Consider the following 18432-nt stretch of genomic DNA (forward strand, 5'->3'; position numbering starts at 1 on the left):
TGGATTGGGTTTTATGCCTTCAGGGGTAACAACATGGCCAAGAAATTCGGTTTCTTTCTTAAGAAATTCCGATTTGTCCATTTGTACTTTTAAATTTACTTCTCTTAGGCGTTTGAATATTTTCTTTAATGAATCAATGTGTTCTTGTAATGAAGTAGAGAACACAATTACATCATCCATATACACGAGACAGATTTTATTTATATAATCACCTAATGCTTCATTCATCAGCCTCTGAAACGTGGCTGGAGCTGTTTTTAAACCGAATGGCATACGGAGAAACTCGTAGTGGCCATTTTCGACGCTAAAAGCAGTTTTATGAATATCATCTTCGTGAATTTCAATCTGATGAAATCCTTTTGCAAGATCGAGTGTGGTGAAGTATTGACTTCTTCCAAGTTTTTCTAAAATTTCGTCAATATTCGGGATCGGATATTTGTCATCTACAGTTACTTGATTAAGTTTTCTGTAATCGATCACCATTCTCCACTTTGATTTTCCGCTGGCGTCAACCTTCTTAGGGACGATCCAAATGGGGGCTGAATATGGAGAATTACTGTGCCTAATTATTTTGCTATCCAACATTTCTTGGATTTGCCTATTAACTTCTTCCTTATGTATATAGGGGTAGCGATATGTTCTACTCTGGATAGGAATGTTATCTGTCGTTCTTATTCTATGTTTAATAGCATTTGTAAACGATAGTTTAGTATTTTCTTCATAGAAAATATCATTAAATTGTTTGGTTAATTTTAATATCTCTCTTTTCTCTTCACTATTTAAATGACTTATTCTTATTTGTTTTAAGAAAGATAAATTTTCTGAATCTTCGTCTATAATTTTGAAATTTTTGGAATCCACACTTTCAATGTCCATTTTATCTTCAAAAGGGATCAAATCTGTGTTATTTCCAATTACCTCTGCATTTGCAATCATGACATAATTGTCTATATTATAAATTCCTTCTTTTATTATTAAGTTATCTCCTAATATGGTTTCATTTATATATCCCAGTCCTTTTTCTTGTTTAACAGGTACATCTATTTCGGTAAGTTTAACTGATGTAGGGACTTTATTATTAAAATGCAATTCTATGGTTTTGTCTTTTGTTTTTATCAATTTATTTTTATAGTCTATATTTACTTCTAAAGGTGTCAATATGTTATTTCCTATTAATCCGTCAAATTCGGTATGGAATTGACAAATTAAGAATTCTGTTCTTATGTTGCTGTCACCTAATTCGCTAAATAGAGGAATCTGTGCCTTTTTATTTATTTTAATATTGTGACTGAGTGTCTTAAGATTAAGTGGTTCTTCTAAATCAATATGCCATTTAGGGTGGCATATTTCTGGGTTTATAATTGAGTGGGTGGCTCCAGTATCGATTATAAACTTTAATGGTCTAGTTTTAGATGACACTATTATATAGGGTAGGTTGTATCCGAGGCTAGTAAGTGAAAATTTGAGGGTTCTATATTATAGTTTTGATTTTTTTGATTAGTATCTTGCCTTCTTTGAGCAAGTCCTATTTCCATAGGTTCTTGAGTGTTACGATTATTTGAATTGTTAGAATTCCTGAAAGGGTTTTGATTCTGATTGTTACTGTTGTAGTGCTGGGTATTATTATAGTTATTTGGATGGGGTCGATTATGCTCAAACGGTGGTTTTATGTAGTTATTATTATTAGGTTGCCTATTTGCATTATAACTAGTATTATTTGATCGATAGTGATCGAATGGGGGCTTTATATAATTATTATTTGTTGTTCTAGGTTGCCACGATGTATTAAAATTGTTTGGTCTATAAGACTCAAATGATGGGTTCATATATTGGTGGTTAAATGATCTAGGTTGCCAAGATGTGTTTGGGTTCATTGGTCTTTTCTTTTGTATAGCAGTGTCAGTGTCTTTATGTTGTTGTGTATTAAGTTTAGGAGTAAGGGATTTATTATAAGGATTATAATGTGCGTATCCACACTCATGTAGAATAGTGATTGCACTTTCTAAGCTTTGCGGATTCCTGCAACATATCAGTGAACGCATTGGTTCGGGAATTTTATTTCTAAAAATAACTAGAGCGGAATGTTTATTATTTTCTATGTTTGTTTCGATTATTGTATGATCTTCTTTTTCAAAAATAAGTTTTGTTTTTATATTTAATCGTCTCAAAGTAGTTTTTATTTCATTAAAGAAGTCTACGCTGTTTGTTTTAAATTGGACGGACCTAAGTTCGTCAAATAGCTCCTCGAGTGTAAGTCTGTCACCGAAGTTGCTAATAAGTGTTGCCTTTATGTCAGGCCATGAAGTTATATGAGAGTTTATCTCTAGTACTTCCCTCGCTTTACCTTTTACTTTTGATTTTAAGTAATCAGAAAAGATACTTTGAGAGAGTTGATCATATTTGACCAAAACAGGGTGGATCTTGTCTACCAAATCTATAAAATTTTGTAGTTCTCTATAATCTCCGTTGAAATCAGGGAGTTTTGAGATGTATTTTAATGGATCTATATTTAATGTTAGCATTTTTTCTTTATTATTATCTGTTCTTTCTGAGAAAAAATTTCCTAATATATCGGAAATTTGACTACTTCTTTCTCTTAAATCCTCTATGTGTTTTGCTATCTCGTTATTTTCTTCTAAAATATTTTCATCTAAATTTCCTGTATTAGACATGTTATTTGAATAGTAAAAGAATATTTAATATAGGTCATAATTATATATAAAAAAAAATAAATCAAATGGATTAATAATAATAGAAATAGTAATAATAATGATAAAAATAATAAAAATAATAATAATCAAAGTTAAACCTTGTTGTTGAAAATTTAGTTGATTGTTGCTTAAGAGGTGAGGTGATTTTGTTTTGATGATTGTTGATTTAGAGATGATCTGATTTTGTTGAGATGATTGTTGATTTAGAGATGAGCTGATTTTGTTGAGATGATTGTTGATTTAGAGATGAGCTGATTTTGTTGAGATGATTGTTGGTGGGTTAATTCACTGAATCCACTTTTATTTTTCTTCTTTCCTTTGATTGTTTTTCAAAAGTCTTAGTTTATGATTCTTTTTATTTTTTTTTTTTAATTTAATTTAAAAACTTCAATTTTCAATTTTTTTTTTTTTTTTTTTGTGATATAGGTTCAATGTGGGTAAATGTAGACAGTTTTATGTCTTTTTTTTTTTTTTCTTTTTTTTGACTTTAGATTTTAATATGTTTTCACGGAACAACTTATTGACAGGTATTTTTTGTTTCTTAGAAATGTATCTTTATCATTTCATTTCACACTAATTGTTTTGTAGGTTTTGCGGTTCAAACGTAAAAACGAACTATTGTTTCTTTTTTCTTAAAAAAAAACAATATACCACAATCCGTCACCGACTGCGCCAGTAATAATTTTATCAAAATTGAAATTTAAAAAAATAATTTTTATTTGTTCAATTCGGAATCTATCTTAAGACTAACATTTGTATTTAATTTTATTGTTCGTTATACTTCGGTTTTCAACGTGTGATATGCAAGCTTGCATTAACAATGTGCAAGATTGCATTCACATGTTGAAATAAAATATTTCTTAGAATAATAATTATAAATTGTGTGAATGGAAAATAAAATGCAAAATTCTAGGAATAATTGATATTTGTAACATTAATATGTAGTTCGTTGCAAAGTGCAATGAACTTGTTTATTAAATGATATTTTTATTGGAGGCATGTGTAACAGTTTATCTGAGTATTGAAAAATTGGCCCTTAAAATATTAATTTGTTCACCTTATTTTGACTTAACACCAAAAAAACACCCTAATTTTCAATCAATTTTTTCAAAAAGTCGGTGGGCATTTCGTTCGTTAAAATGTCTATTTTCTGATGGTGTAAAAAAAATTTACATTAGTATACTATAGATACGGTGACCATCCATCCCGGTTTACCCGGGACTGTCCCGTATTTCAACAGCTTGTCCCGGGTTTTTATTTAAGAAACCCGGGACGTATTATTGCCCTGTATTTAGGAATTTGTCCCGTGATTGTCCCGTATTTGCACATTTTCTGATTTTTTTTACCGACTTCCAAAAAGGAGGAGGTATTCAATTCGTCTGTATTCAATTCGCTTTCTTGATTTCGTAAACGGCTTAAATGATTTCAATGAAAATGCTCCCATCAAATCGTTTAAGAAATCATTATATCAAAATAAGGAAATTATGAAAACTAGTTTTAAAAAAATACATTTTTTTTTTTTTGTGAAAAATCAATACTTTCAAAACGAATTTTGTATCTGTCCCGGGTTTCGCTTCTAGAAATATGGTCACCGTAACTATAGAACATGTTCTAGTAAAATTAAAAAAAGAAAAAAGCTAAAATTCGAAAAAAATTTTTTATCATTGGCCAATTTTGGCCTATTTATTCAAATTTACACTTTAATTACTCAAAAAACGTAAGATTTCATGTAACATTGATAAATCTTACGTTTCTTGAGGTCTACTTTTTGGTCTACGACAATCTGGAGCAAAGATATTAGCTTAGAAGTAATGATAATGTAAGACTGGAATCAGTACAACGTAATTTCATTCGTTTCGCCTTAAAAGGACTGCCACGGTCTGATCCTTATAATCTTCCTCCTTATGAACATCGGATTAATCTCCTTCAGATTCAAACTTTGGCTCAAAGGAGGGTTAACAATGACATAATCTTCATTCACCAGTTAATCACAGGCGTAATTGATGCACCAAATTTACTTAAATCTGTTGGTTTTAACTATCGAGGGGGTGCTTATAGCCTCCGATGCTTGGATTTAATGAATATTCCACCACACCGAACAAATTATGGCTTGCATGAACCTTTAACACGCATGTGTAAACTTCTAAATTTAAATTCAAACCTTTTTGATTTAAACTTTAATAAAAATAGATTAAAAACTTTCTTAAAAACCAGTGTACCACGCTCATAAATGTTTGTGTTTATTTGTATGTCTTTTTTGTTGCTCAAGTAATTATTTTGTTTGTATTTCTTTAATGTTTGTTTTATCTAATATTGAATTCAATGTTTTTATCTTATGTCGTTTTCGATTGGTTTCACTCGAGGATTCACTCGTTCCGAAATCCAATAAAACGGTTTGAATCACTTCCACTCAATTCTGTTTTTTTTTGCGTTTGTGTACAATTTTAAATGTCAAAAATTTGAAATAATTTTTTTTTTGCAAACGAATGACATTATTTTTAAGTTGAAAAATTATAATTATGAGGACGACGACGAAGAAGATAATGTTAATAAAAAGTTCCATCGCTTTAATGCACCTATTTCTATTTTTTTAATTAATTTCAATTTCAGAAAACAATTAATTCTTCAATTAAAAAAAAAACACACTGATTGAGTTTTTTTTTTGGCATTTGAATATTTATGTATTAGTACTTCTTGAGTGGATTCTGAATTGAAATCAAGAAGAGAATTTCTCTTCTCAGAATCGTTCTAGCTGTCATTTTCATGCCAATAAAATGGTTTCAGAAGGCTTCTGAACGCTTCTGAACGCTTCCGGACGCTTCTGGACGTCCAATCGAAAACGACATTAGTGTACGTTTTTAAAGTTTTAACTTTTTATGGCGCGATGGGTATGAAAAAATACTTTTTGACAAGAATGTCAAAGGGATTATCTAATTGCGTCTCGGAATTTAGATTCTACAACAGGGATGTGATGGAGGATATTTGATGAGGTTACTTTTTCCGCCTTTTTCTGATTCGTTAAATATGAGTTTAAGTGGAGTACAAACTAACAAGTTGAATCAATTCTTTTAAGTTTGTGAAATTATAAAATATTGGAAGTTGAGAATATAATGGGTGTGTTTTTCATTACGGCCGGTCTTAAATGGATAAAAAAAAAACAGTCTAGGCTAAGCTATTTGCCTGTTAAATACAACAACACTCTAGTTCCTGACTGCGTTTTTTTTTTTGTCCAGTTAAGCCCGGTCTTAATAAAAAGCACACCTAATGTACGCGATTAAATTGTTCCCCAGCAAACCTTATGTGAAAGTTCATGAAACATTCATTTTATGTGAAGAATATTATTCAAAAATACTATTCTGCGAATCAAATGTGAATGAATAATAGCTGATGTGTTTTATTTTCTTCGTGATCCGGATCAGATCATTTATTTATTTGCGAAACAATAACAGAACAAAATCCTGCTTTTGTAGTAAAGCTAATAAAAACAATGATCTGACCCGGATCACGAGGAAAATAAAACACAGCTAATATTTTACAGTTTAATATGATTCAGAAAAGAATCGTGAATTATTCAGTAAGCTTCCTATTTACATTCAAATAAGTGAATGGAAAAAGAATTCAAAACGGTTCAGAAATGAGTTCATAAATGGAGGTTTTCTTTACTTAATGTGAGCCAATTTTGAAAGTTTTGAACGGAAATGTTTGCTAGGTCCTTACTGTTTTCAAAAATCTTCTTGATGTCACTTGTACAAATATTTACTCCGTGGTTTAGCAACTTTTATCTTCTGAAACGGTAGTACATTTGAGATTTAGCACTGCCCAACTAACAATTTTACTATTATAATAATTCTGAGAAGCTTCTCGCCATGATTAATTTCACACCTGAAAAACTCATATAAGACTCGTAAGAATTAATAAGGTTACCTTTATTTACTCCTTTTAAACCTCAAAGAAGTACACTGTAAAATTCGGGCAAATATTCTCATCGAGAACCAAAATTGGTATTCTCTCCTATAAGACTACCAAAGAATACTTATAGTGCTATTCAATAAATACATAATGTATATGTTATATATACGAGGACAAAAAAAAAAAAATATAAAAAGAAATGAAATCGGTTTGCATTTATATTAATTTTTATTGTAATGTAAACTTATTTTTACAAACCATCAATTTTATCCGAGGAGCAAGGCTGATACTATTATAGTTAAAAAGATAAATATTTTAAATTTTACACCAATTTTAACTTTTAATATTATTTTAATTGATTAAAACAAAATAAATAATTACAATAACGCACTTCAGAATTTTTGAGTGTGAATAAAAATAAAACACTTCCCAACTAACTTCATTATAGTGTGTCACAGAACTTTCAAAATTGGTTCACATAAGAACATAAACAAACATTTTTGTGAATGTTCACTAAACGTCCAGTTTATGTGAAGAATATTTATTCGAAAAACATTCACTTTTCTGGATCAAATATGAATTTCTAAACAAAGGTTAAATTTTCCTTCACATAATGTGAATGCGCACAAGTAAAACCTAAAAAGAGTTATATCTTGGGTGTGTACACGTCCTATTTATGTTCACTTAAGTGGAAAATTCCCTGATCATTTATGAACCATAAAAATGATTCGAATGTGTTGCCACGCTACCCGGGAGAAAGGACTCAAAAAGGTTCAAAATTGAATTCATAAATGAAGGTTTTGTTCACTTATGTGAACCAATTATGATTCAGTTCTGAAGGGAAATGTTTGCTGATAAGTGACCAAAACCTTCATTTATGAATTCTTTTCTGAACCATTTTGAACTCTTTTTCCATTCACTTAAGTGAATGTCGATAGGAAGCTTAATGAATAATTCACGATTCTTTTCTGAATCATATTAATTGTTAAAATATTATTCATTCACATTTGATTCACAAAATAATATTTTTTGAATGACTTTTCCTTACATAAAATGAATGTTTCATGAACGTTCACATAAGGTTTGCTGGGGAACAATTTAATATAAATATAAATTCACACACTTAAAAGAAACGTCTAAACTTGGTGCACCGCATAAACTCATATTTTACGAATCAGAAATAGGCGGAAAAAGTAACATCATTAAATTCAGGTGATAACACTCCATCACATACCTGTAACAGAAGAGACGTCAAAATGTCATTCTATGAAAAAAAAAAAAACAAAAACATCTGGAATATCTATTGGAAAATTTCCAATCGACTGGAATGAAATGTCATTCATGACTGAATGAATGAATGAAAGCATTCAGCGAAAATAAAAAAACATTAAGGTGGTTTCACATTGGTGTGTTGTTTTAACTATGGTTAACTTTCATTGTTTTAGTAATCTAAGCTCAGAAGTAAGATGTTTGTTTTATTGCCATGAATTTTTTTGTTAAAATTGAATTCGATTAAAATCGAGTCTATTACTAAGGTCCAATCTTTTGTAAACACTTTTGATACCAATGAAGTCTACCTTCGTCCTTTTCTCTCTTGAAAGAACATAAGAATTTGTCAGCAATTACATGAAGCCTCAAGAGGCGCGACTCTTTTTAAACATAATGAGTGCAAAAGAGAAAAAAGATGAAAGAAAAAATTATCCGACCGGAGAGTCGTGGGTCGTGAGTTCGAGACTCTTTTTTGACGTTTCTTTTTCCACTTTTTCTTTTTTCAACATTCCCTCACATTTTTTTTTGCTTCTTGGTGCAATACAACAACAACAAATTTTAATTCAAAAAATAAATGTCAAATTTGAATCCTTGACTCAAGAGGCATCGTGTAATAGTACGCGCCTCACAGAATGATTACACACCCGACAAACAATTTTGGTTCTATAAAGCCTTACAGATGCAACTGTTGCTTCTTTAAAGCATTATAGAAACAAAAGTTTTTATCTGGGGTTGCAACTAAATTTTTCATATAGTTTTTAGGTCGCTGAAACCGAATCCAAAGTCTATTTTGGCGTATCACGTCAGGTTTTTGAAATATTCTCAAAAAATGTCTAAGCTCTTATCTGACATTTTTTGAGGATATCTCAAAAACCTGACGTGATACGGCAAAATAGAGTTCGAATTCGGGTTTAGCAACCCAAAAACTATATGAAAAACCTAAACGCAACCCCAGATTAGAAGTTTAGTTTTTTTGGTTTTGACATTTTTTTTGAAGGATATCTCAGAAACCTGACGTGATAGGGCAAAATTTACTTCGAATCTGGATTCAGCGATCCAAAAACTATATGATTAACATATTCGCACATCCAGATCAGAGAAATTTTTTTTTTGTTTTCGTGACATTTTTTGAGGTTATCTCGAAAACCTGACGTGATGGGGCAAAACGGACTCCGGATTAGGTTACAGCGACCCAAAAACTGAAAAATTATATGAAAAACTTAATCGCAACCCCAGGCCAGAACTTTTATTTTTTTTTGTGTGGCTTTGTATCAAAAGAAAATTCGATAAAAGACTCAAGCCTCTTGAGGCTTCATGTAATAGCTGACTTTGACAGTTCCTTTACCATTTTACCAAGTTTTCACTTTTAGACGTTTACATTTTTGAATAAAAGTCACTAATATTTTATCGCCGCATGGCAAAGCGTTTTTCTTATGAGGTTCAGGGAAAACTAACAAAAACGTCTTTTTTCTTCCTTATACCTTCCAGCAGAAAGCTTATTTTTTGGTTTAAAAAACAATTTTTGTAGTTTTTCCAAAAAAAAAAATAGCGCTAGAAAGAAATAAAAAATTTTTACTTTTGTGAATTTCCCACTTTTTCACTTATTTTTTGGTTTGAAAACAATTTTTGTAGTTTTTTCAAAAACAAATGGAGCTTGAAAGAAATAAATTTTTTTAACTTTTGTAAATTTCTCACTTTTTCACTGTTTAGGTCATTGTAGTTAAGCCTTAAGGCTTTAAAAGTATAACTACAACGGCAACTTTTTGCAAAAAGTCAAAAAGTGATAGATTTCAAACTCATTTTATGACAGTTTTTACGACGACAAAATAAAAAATAATGATGCAAAAAGCTTATTTTTTGGTTTCCAAAAAAAAAAACAAATATTGCTAGAAAGAAATAGAGAAAACTAACAAAAACGTCTTTTTTCTTCCTTATACCTTCCAGCAGAAAGCTTATTTTTTGGTTTAAAAAACAATTTTTGTAGTTTTTCCAAAAAAAAAATAGCGCTAGAAAGAAATAAAAATTTTTTACTTTTGTGAATTTCCACTTTTTCACTTATTTTTTGGTTTGAAAACAATTTTTGTAGTTTTTTCAAAAACAAATGGAGCTTGAAAGAAATAAATTTTTTTAACTTTTGTAAATTTCCCACTTTTTCACTGTTTAGGTCATTGTAGTTAAGCCTTAAGGCTTTAAAAGTATAACTACAACGGCAACTTTTTGCAAAAAGTCAAAAAGTGATAGATTTCAAACTCATTTTATGACAGTTTTTACGACGACAAAATAAAAAATAATGATGCAAAAAGCCAGTGCCGGTTTAAGCACTACCGGCGCCCCTGGGCAAGATTGCAAGTGGCGCCTCTAAAAAAAAATTCATCTAAAAACAATTTTTTAAAATCACGAAAAAAAGCAATAGCAGATTATGTCTTACCTCTCATATACTTGTTAATGCATTTATTAAAAATGTGCAGTGTATTAACTTAAAAAGGTTAACTTAAAAAAAAAAAATAATTGTCAATTGAGCCTAAATGACTCAATTGACAAGACTACCTTTATCTCTGACTTTTTTGTTTAAACACATTTAAAGATTAGGTACAGCTGGTTTTATTTGAACAAAAACTTTTTCAACTAGGTACATTAATGTCGTTTTCGATTGGAATCACTCAATGATTCACTCATTCTGAAATCCAATAAAAAACTTTGAATCGCTTCCACCCAATTCTAAAATTTAATATCTGTATTGGTGAAAAATCAAATATTTTGTTTTTGTTTTTTCACTAGGAAAATAAAAAACTTGCAGCACGCTTCTTAATGATTCCAGGCGCTTCCGGACGGCCAATCGAAAACAACATACCTTTATAAGTATAAGGTTTGTTCGCTGTGAGCTCTAGGGCACTCTGGGTCGCTCCGAATTCGTTGTCAAGCGTTTTTTGTAGCTCCTTTTTCAACCAGAGTTATTTCCTCTGTGTTCGATGTTCGCTGATGAAACTAAAGCTCTGAGGTGTTCGATGTAAAATGAAAACCCGAGAAACTCAGATTTTTTTCACAGTTAATTGAAATGACTTAGGGCCATTTTTTTCACTCGGAGTAGAACAAAACTTGAGAATTTTTAATATAAAAAATCTCAAGTTATGTTCAACTCCAAGTGAAAAAAATGGCCCTTAGAGCGCCCTGGAGGGGGGAACAACGAACAGACCTATTTTTTTATTCTCACACACAAACGTAGTTTTTATGAGAAATGGAGAAGCTGTCAATTTTTGGCATTTCTGGATTTTGGGTTTTCGGGATTTTGTGTTTTTGGGTTTTCGGAATTTAGGGTTTTCTGGATTTTGGGCTTTCTGGATTTTTAATTTCGGGATTCTGTCCGTCTCCCTTCTCTTTCCTTATTCATTATTATAGGGGCACCTTTGCAAAAATTTAATTGGTAGGAGGAATATTAGGATTGCTTTAGTCTTTCAAAAGAAATTGGGGCGCCTTGTTCTTCAAAGATGAACGAAGATTTTGGACACCATTGTCCTTCCGGAAGCCAAATAAATTAACCCAAAATTGGGGGGCGCCTTCATTCTTCAAAAAGTTTAGGACAAACAATACGAGCGCCGTTGAAAATGTAAAATAGAAAAAATTTGGGGCGCCTTTGTGAATGTAAAAAAAATAAAACATCGATTGGAAAGACTACGTTATTTATATAACTTTTGTAAAAGTTCGGGGCGCCTGCGGCGCCCCACAATTCTTGCGCTCCTGGGCGACGGCCCAGGCTGCCCCCCCCTAAAACCGGCTCTGCAAAAAGCTTATTTTTTGGTTTCCAAAAAAAAAACAAATATTGCTAGAAAGAAATAAAAAAAATTTAATTTTGTAAATTTCCCACTTTTAAGGTCATTGTAGTTATGGCTTTAACATGAAAAAAACGTTGTTGTGCGACGTTGTTGTGAACGCACCTTTAATAAATGTGAACCTATCTTTAATCATTAATAAGTATCTGAACGCATTCATTAAAATTTTAATGGAATCTTACCACAAAATATCATTCCAAACTGGAAGTGCGATAAATAACGCCCTCTCCCTTCCGGAAATTTAAACTTCTACAAGCTAAGCTAAGACGAGAACCTACAATGTGAATGACAAATTTGAGTGAAGTTGGTGGAAGTTGAATGATTGAATGATGGAATTTGAATGAATGGAATATGAAACAGCCCTTCAAGCAAACAGGTCCGACCTCGGTCCGAATCCGCTCCGCCTGAGGCGGAGCTGAGTCCGACTTCGGATCAGAAACTGGTCCGAAGGCGGCTCAAATTAGTATGGAAATTATAATCACCGCGAAGTCGATTGCATATTAATTGGTGTGGTGTAAATCTCCATTCCGAGAAAATGGAGCCGAAGGCGGACCTGAGTCGGAGCAGTGAAAACCTACCAGAAAGAGGAATAAAAAAGGGATGACGTTTCGCATTTGCGACCAAAAAGAGAACAAGATTTATTATTTTTTTCACTGAAACTGTTTTATTTTTTATTTAATTTTGGCAAACGAAAATTTTCACAATATATACAATATAAAATACAATACATTTTTTTCATTTTATTTTATAATCGCTCAAAGTGTTTGGGTTAAAATGTTGTTTCTTCTTGTGTTGTAGATGTAATCTCTAATGATGAAAAATGAAGAAAATGAAGAAAAATCTAGAAGGTGAAACATGCATCTAAAAAAACATCAACAACAGCAGCAGCATCAAATGAAATAAAATGAAAAAAAATGTATTGTATTTTATATTGTATTTATTGTGAAAATTTCGTTTGCCAAAATAAAATAAAAAATAAAACAGTTTCAGTGAAAAAAAAAATAAATCTTGTTCTTTTTTTGGTCGCAAATGCGAAATGTCATCCCTTTCTTATTCCTCTTTCTGGTAGGTTTTCGCTGCTCCGGCTCAGGTCCGCCTTCGGCTCCGTTTTCTCGGAATGGAGATTTTCACCTCACCAATACATATGCAATCGACTTCGCGGTGATTATAATTTCCATACTAATTTGAGCCGCCTTCGGACCAGTTTCTGATCCGAAGTCGGACTGAGCTCCGCCTCAGGCGGAGCGGATTCGGACCGAGGTCGGACCTGTTTGCTTGAAGGGTATGTCTGTCTATTTTTTTTTTCCTTTTCTCAGTTTTCACCACGATTCTCTTAGACTTTGTGTTCATACACAAAAAGTTGCAAGTGTGTGAGTGCAACACCGCTTTTCTCGGTCGGAGGTCGGACTGTCTTTTCTGGACTCCGTTTTCTTGCTTGAAGGGAGGTTGAATTGAATCGCAAAATGCAAGGTGCAAACACAATGCATTAAGGCGATTACACTTTGCATTTTTTTTTTCGATACTTTTTTTACGTAGTTGAGTACAGTTAAAACGTAGTTCAACAATATCTAAAGCAGGCTTAAAAAATATCAAAAAGTAGGTATATTATATATACCTGTGTATTTTGTCTTCAAAAAGTGTAGTTAATCGCAACAACAAATACTATACAAAATAATGAAACTATTTTGGTATAATTGTGTTTAAAGTTGTTGCAAATAAAAAAAAAATAAAGAAATTGGCGCTCGAATTTCGAGGGCTAGTATTAATATTAAATAAAAAAAACCTAACAAATGTGTGCATTTAAAAAAGTGTCTTTAAAAAGTTAAAACTTTTAACGCGTGTACATTAGACTGGGCCAAAAAAATAAAATATTTTTTTTTTGAAAGTTACTTCGAAAATCTTGTTCAGGATGATGAAAAAAAATTTGGTGAAAATTTGAGCCGTTAAAAAAAATTTTAAGAGGTCTATCATCGGTGTTTTTTATTTTTATACATGATATGGTGTTTTACAACAGAACTGCTAGACGATCAAAGTAAAAAAAAATTCTGTTAATTTTTTCTTATATAAAATTAAATTTCCTACAAGAAAGATCTAATTGAAAATTTTCGTCAGACGAGCCGTATTCGAGTAATTAAGCTTTTTAAATCGAAGTGTTTTTTCAATTTGCCTGTTTCACTTTGGAATTTTGTGATGAGCAAATAAGTGAATAGAAAAATAAAACCTCGACAGATTCTTATAGGAAATTTAATTCTCTACAAAAAAGGTCTCATAGTAATTTTCCCTAAATTGAGTTTTGAAGAAGTTATTCACGATTTAAATCGAGAAAAAAATTAAAAAATCAATTTTCAATTTCAAAATTTTCTAATTCACTGAAAATTCAATATTTTCAAATTAGCAAGATGTTTTCTTGTAGGGAATTAAACGTTCTATAAAAAGTTCCTTGGCAGCAAATTAATTGCTTTAACCGTTAAGAAGATATTCGTATCAAAACCAATGCCCACTGATTTCAATAGTTTTCTTATGACAAGTATGCATTTGCGATTTGAATACGATTATCTTCTAATATTGAATTTTCAGTGAATTAGAAAATTTTGAAATTGAAAATTGATTTTTTAATTTTTTTCTCGATTTAAATCGTGAATAACTTCTTCAAAACTCAATTTAGGGAAAATTACTATGAGACCTTTTTTGTAGAGAATTAAATTTCCTATAAGAATCTGTCGAGGTTTTATTTTTCTATTCACTTATTTGCTCATCACAAAATTCCAAAGTGAAACAGGCAAATTGAAAAAACACTTCGATTTAAAAAGCTTAATTACTCGAATACGGCTCGTCTGACGAAAATTTTCAATTAGATCTTTCTTGTAGGAAATTTAATTTTATATAAGAAAAAATGAACAGAAATTTTTTTTACTTTGATCGTCTAGCAGTTCTGTTGTAAAACATCATATCATGTATAAAAATAAAAAAACACCGATGATAGACCTCTTAAAATTTTTTTTAACGGCTCAAATTTTCACCAAATTTTTTTTTCATCATCCTGAACAAGATTTTCGAAGTAACTTTCAAAAAAAAAAATATTTTATTTTTTTGGCCCAGTCTAGTGTACATAGTACACACAAGTTTTTTTTGTAGTTATTATTTGCTTACTAACTACTAACACTGCACTAAGTGATGAGCCGGATAACACAATTTTGTGTTGGCAAATGGTCGCAAGACGGTGCTTGCTATAAGCGCTCTTCGGCTATGAACTGATAGTGTAAAAAAAAAAAAAAAAAAAATATCCCAAAAAATGCATTTTTGTGAATAACTCCGTTAAAAAGAATGATTAGGTGGTGAGAAATTGGGGTTAAGCCTTTTAAATATACCCCTATCGATCCATGAAATAAAAACTGACAGTGCCTCTGTGCGCAAGGTCAAATGACGCTTTGACTGGAGTAAATGAGGATAAATCTTATTTATGAAATAACATTTTATTTGTTATCTTTCAGATTGGCATAATAATATACAAAGTTATTCAACTAAATTGACATGAAAAGCTTATTATTGATTAATATTTTTTGTTTTCTGAGTAAATGCATATAGACCAGTGCTGATGCCTTCAAAAACATTAAAAAGTACAAAAAAATCATAGTAGGATGAAACCCATTGGAAACGGAGGTTAATATGATAAAAATGAAAGGAAATATAAATTACGGGCGAACTTAGTTCGGGAAGTGGGTTCGGGAAGTTGTATGGCAAAGTTGTAGGTAATTAAAAGATCTACAACTTTTGTATCAATAATTATTTCACATAACCTCAAAATTTATGTGAAAAAGGCAAAAAACTGAATTTTTGGTTTTTTATTTTTATCTTTTTCAAAAACAAAAATTTTTCTACGAAATTTGGTGAAAACTTACCTTATTATGTCCCAAATACACTGTAATTTATTTGATTTAAAATATCAATTTGTTTTATTTTGACTTAATACCAAAAAAACACCCTAATTTTCAATCGAAAATTCACGTGTCAAAATATCAGCTTTTTTCAAAATGTCGGTGGGCATTTCGTCCGTAAAAATGTCTATTTTCTGAATGTGTAAAAAAAATTTACATTAGTATACCATAGAACATGTTCTAGTAAAAAACATTTGTATTATTGTTTACAATTTTGGCCTATTTATTCAAATTTACACTTTAATTACTCAAAAAACGTAAGATTTATCAGTGTTACATGGAATCTTACGTTTTTTGAGTAATTAAAGTGTAAATTTGAATAAATAGGCCAAAATTGTAAACAATGATTCAAATTTTTTTTCGAATTTAAATCTTTTTTAATTTTTTTAATTTTACTAGAACATGTTCTATAGTATACTAATGTACTATATGTATGCCCACCGACATTTTGAAAAAAAGCTGATATTTTAACACGTGAATTTTCGATTAAAAATTAGGGTGTTTTTTTGGTATTAAGTCAAAATGAGGTGAACAAATTGATATTTTAAATCAAATAAATTACAGTGTATTTTGGACATAATAAGGTAAGTTTTCACCAAAGTTCGTAGAAAAATTTTTGTTTTTGAAAGAGATAAAAATAAAAAATCAAAAACTCAGTTTTTTTAATTTTTCACATAAATTTTGAGGTTATGTGAAAAAATTGTTGATACAAAAGTTGTAGATCTTTTTATTACCTACAACTTTGCGATACAACTTTTTTCTATAGGATTTGTAGTCTTGCTGGAAATCGAGATATACCATTTCTTACCATTAAAAACTCAACCCACCCACTTCCCGAACTTGGTTCGCCCGTAGTTTATTTTTCCTTTCATTTTTATCATATTCACCTCCTTTTCCAATGGGTTTCATCCTACTATGATTTTTTTGTATTTTTTAATGTTTTTGAAGGCATCGGCACTGGTCTATGTTAATTTATTTTTTGCCCAAAATAAATAAAAAAGAATTAATGAGTACAAAATGAGTAACTCGACACGAAAAAAAGATTAAATTTGTTTACTGGTTTGTCGAGAACTTGCGGCATAATCATTTTTTAGCGAAATTCCAACTCCAAGACATGTCCAATTACGATACCATCAGATAATAAGTGTTACAAAATCTGATACTTCAAAGTTGATGAGCGACTTCTTCCAAAGACTTAAGAGGGCTAAGACTTTCAGCATTTGTTGGTATTGATGTGTCTAACAAAATAATAGGTGGGGAACTAATGATTTATATGGTTTATTTTCTTTTTGCCTTGTAACGTGGGCCACACTACTGCTAATGTTTAACAATTTATCGATCCCAATGGGGAGGGGGTATATCCCTCCTATCTACGCCACTGCCTGATGCCTGCACGTCCATATACCTATGTAGTTGTCTTTCGCAAAAATTCTGTTCAATCATTGTAACTAAGTCAGAAAAATGTAAAATTTTATTTTTTTACAATAGATCGTGAACGCACCTCTTCTAATTTGCAGTCAATATTGAAGCATAAATGAAATCCATGATATAATTTATATCCAGCGTCACTAGGTTTTTTTTTGGGGTTGTCTCTCCAGACCGTTGCATCGTTGTTGTAAGATTTTACACAATTGCACTTTTGCAATGATACAGACCAGTTGCATCGGATCGTGAATACCCCTATAGATTTATCATACATATGTTTATGGATAAATATATTAAATATATGTTGTAAGCTAGTTTTAGTCTCATTTTTAAGTAGCGTACATCAATTAACCGTCATTCCGGGTACTTTTATTTTGGGGTTTATTTGGACTAAAATTGATTTTTTTTTTGTGACATTATGATCAAAAATGCTTCGTTTTACTTTGTGACATAAAAAATAAAAATAAATAAAGGTCAAAACGTCATTTCCGGGGACGCTCTTAGAATGTGAATAAATAATGTAGTCTTACACTCATAATTTTGCATTTTTTGGGTATTTTTAATCAGTTTCCTATCTAGGTAAGTATGGCTGTACTGCAAAAACTTAAAGAGAAATTCAATATAAGTTCAAGTGACCTCAACTCCAAAAATTTATAAAGCGTTTCGCCCAGGTACGACAGTGGGAGTTGAGGTCACTTGAACTTATATTGAATTATATTCAATCACTCCACTTAAAATAAAAATAATTTTAATAATTGTTTATTATTTTTGTTATTTTTTTCTTCGTTATTAAAGAGAAATAACAAAGTCTTCATCAATAATAATATCTAACTATTTCCATTAAAATTTAACGTTGCCTTTTGAAAGAGGAAGTTTCAAAAATTGTAAGCGATTTGACAGTTTTTTTTTTATTTTTAATGTAGACTTTAAATATAAATTGAAGCTAAAAGCTTTTTATGTTTAAAATTTTAATACACAACAGAAAGTAAAAAAAATAATGGACCAATCATTTTACTTTACACAAATGAAATAAAAAAAGGGACAGCAATACAAAACATGCTGCGAATGTTCCTAGTAAGAAATGTCTAATGTCGTCTTATTCAATTACTTTAATATAGAAGTCAGTTTTATTTTCTTCCCCAAAGTTTTCGAACGAAAACGGATTGTCGGAAGAAATTCGGGACATTTTGTAAATCGGGACAGATATCGGGACAGGGGACAAATGTTGGGACTGTCCCGCCGAAATCGGTACGTCTGGCAACCCTTATAAGATACGACTCAATTTGCATTCCTTTTGTCTTTTTCAACTTTTGTCACTCATTTTCTGTCGTAAACAAACGACAATTTTTTTTTCAT

At 30.8% G+C, this 18432-nt stretch overlaps 2 protein-coding genes across 3 annotated transcripts in view; one reads left to right on the plus strand and one right to left on the minus strand.

Annotated features, from left to right (window-relative positions):
- LOC129916137 (homeobox protein aristaless-like) overlaps nt 1-18432 on the plus strand; it is a 271629-nt gene that overhangs the window by 218276 nt on the left and 34921 nt on the right. The gene's annotated exons all lie outside the window — the stretch shown is intronic.
- Nucleotides 953-2722, minus strand: LOC129916126 (putative uncharacterized protein DDB_G0282133). Its single transcript, XM_055995922.1, has one exon. The coding sequence runs from the start codon at nt 2670-2672 to the stop codon at nt 1422-1424; it is 1251 nt and encodes a 416-aa protein (XP_055851897.1). The 5' UTR covers nt 2673-2722; the 3' UTR covers nt 953-1421.

This window comes from Episyrphus balteatus, chromosome 1 (genome assembly GCF_945859705.1).
Source record: "Episyrphus balteatus chromosome 1, idEpiBalt1.1, whole genome shotgun sequence".
Classification (NCBI taxonomy): Eukaryota; Metazoa; Arthropoda; class Insecta; order Diptera; family Syrphidae; genus Episyrphus; species Episyrphus balteatus.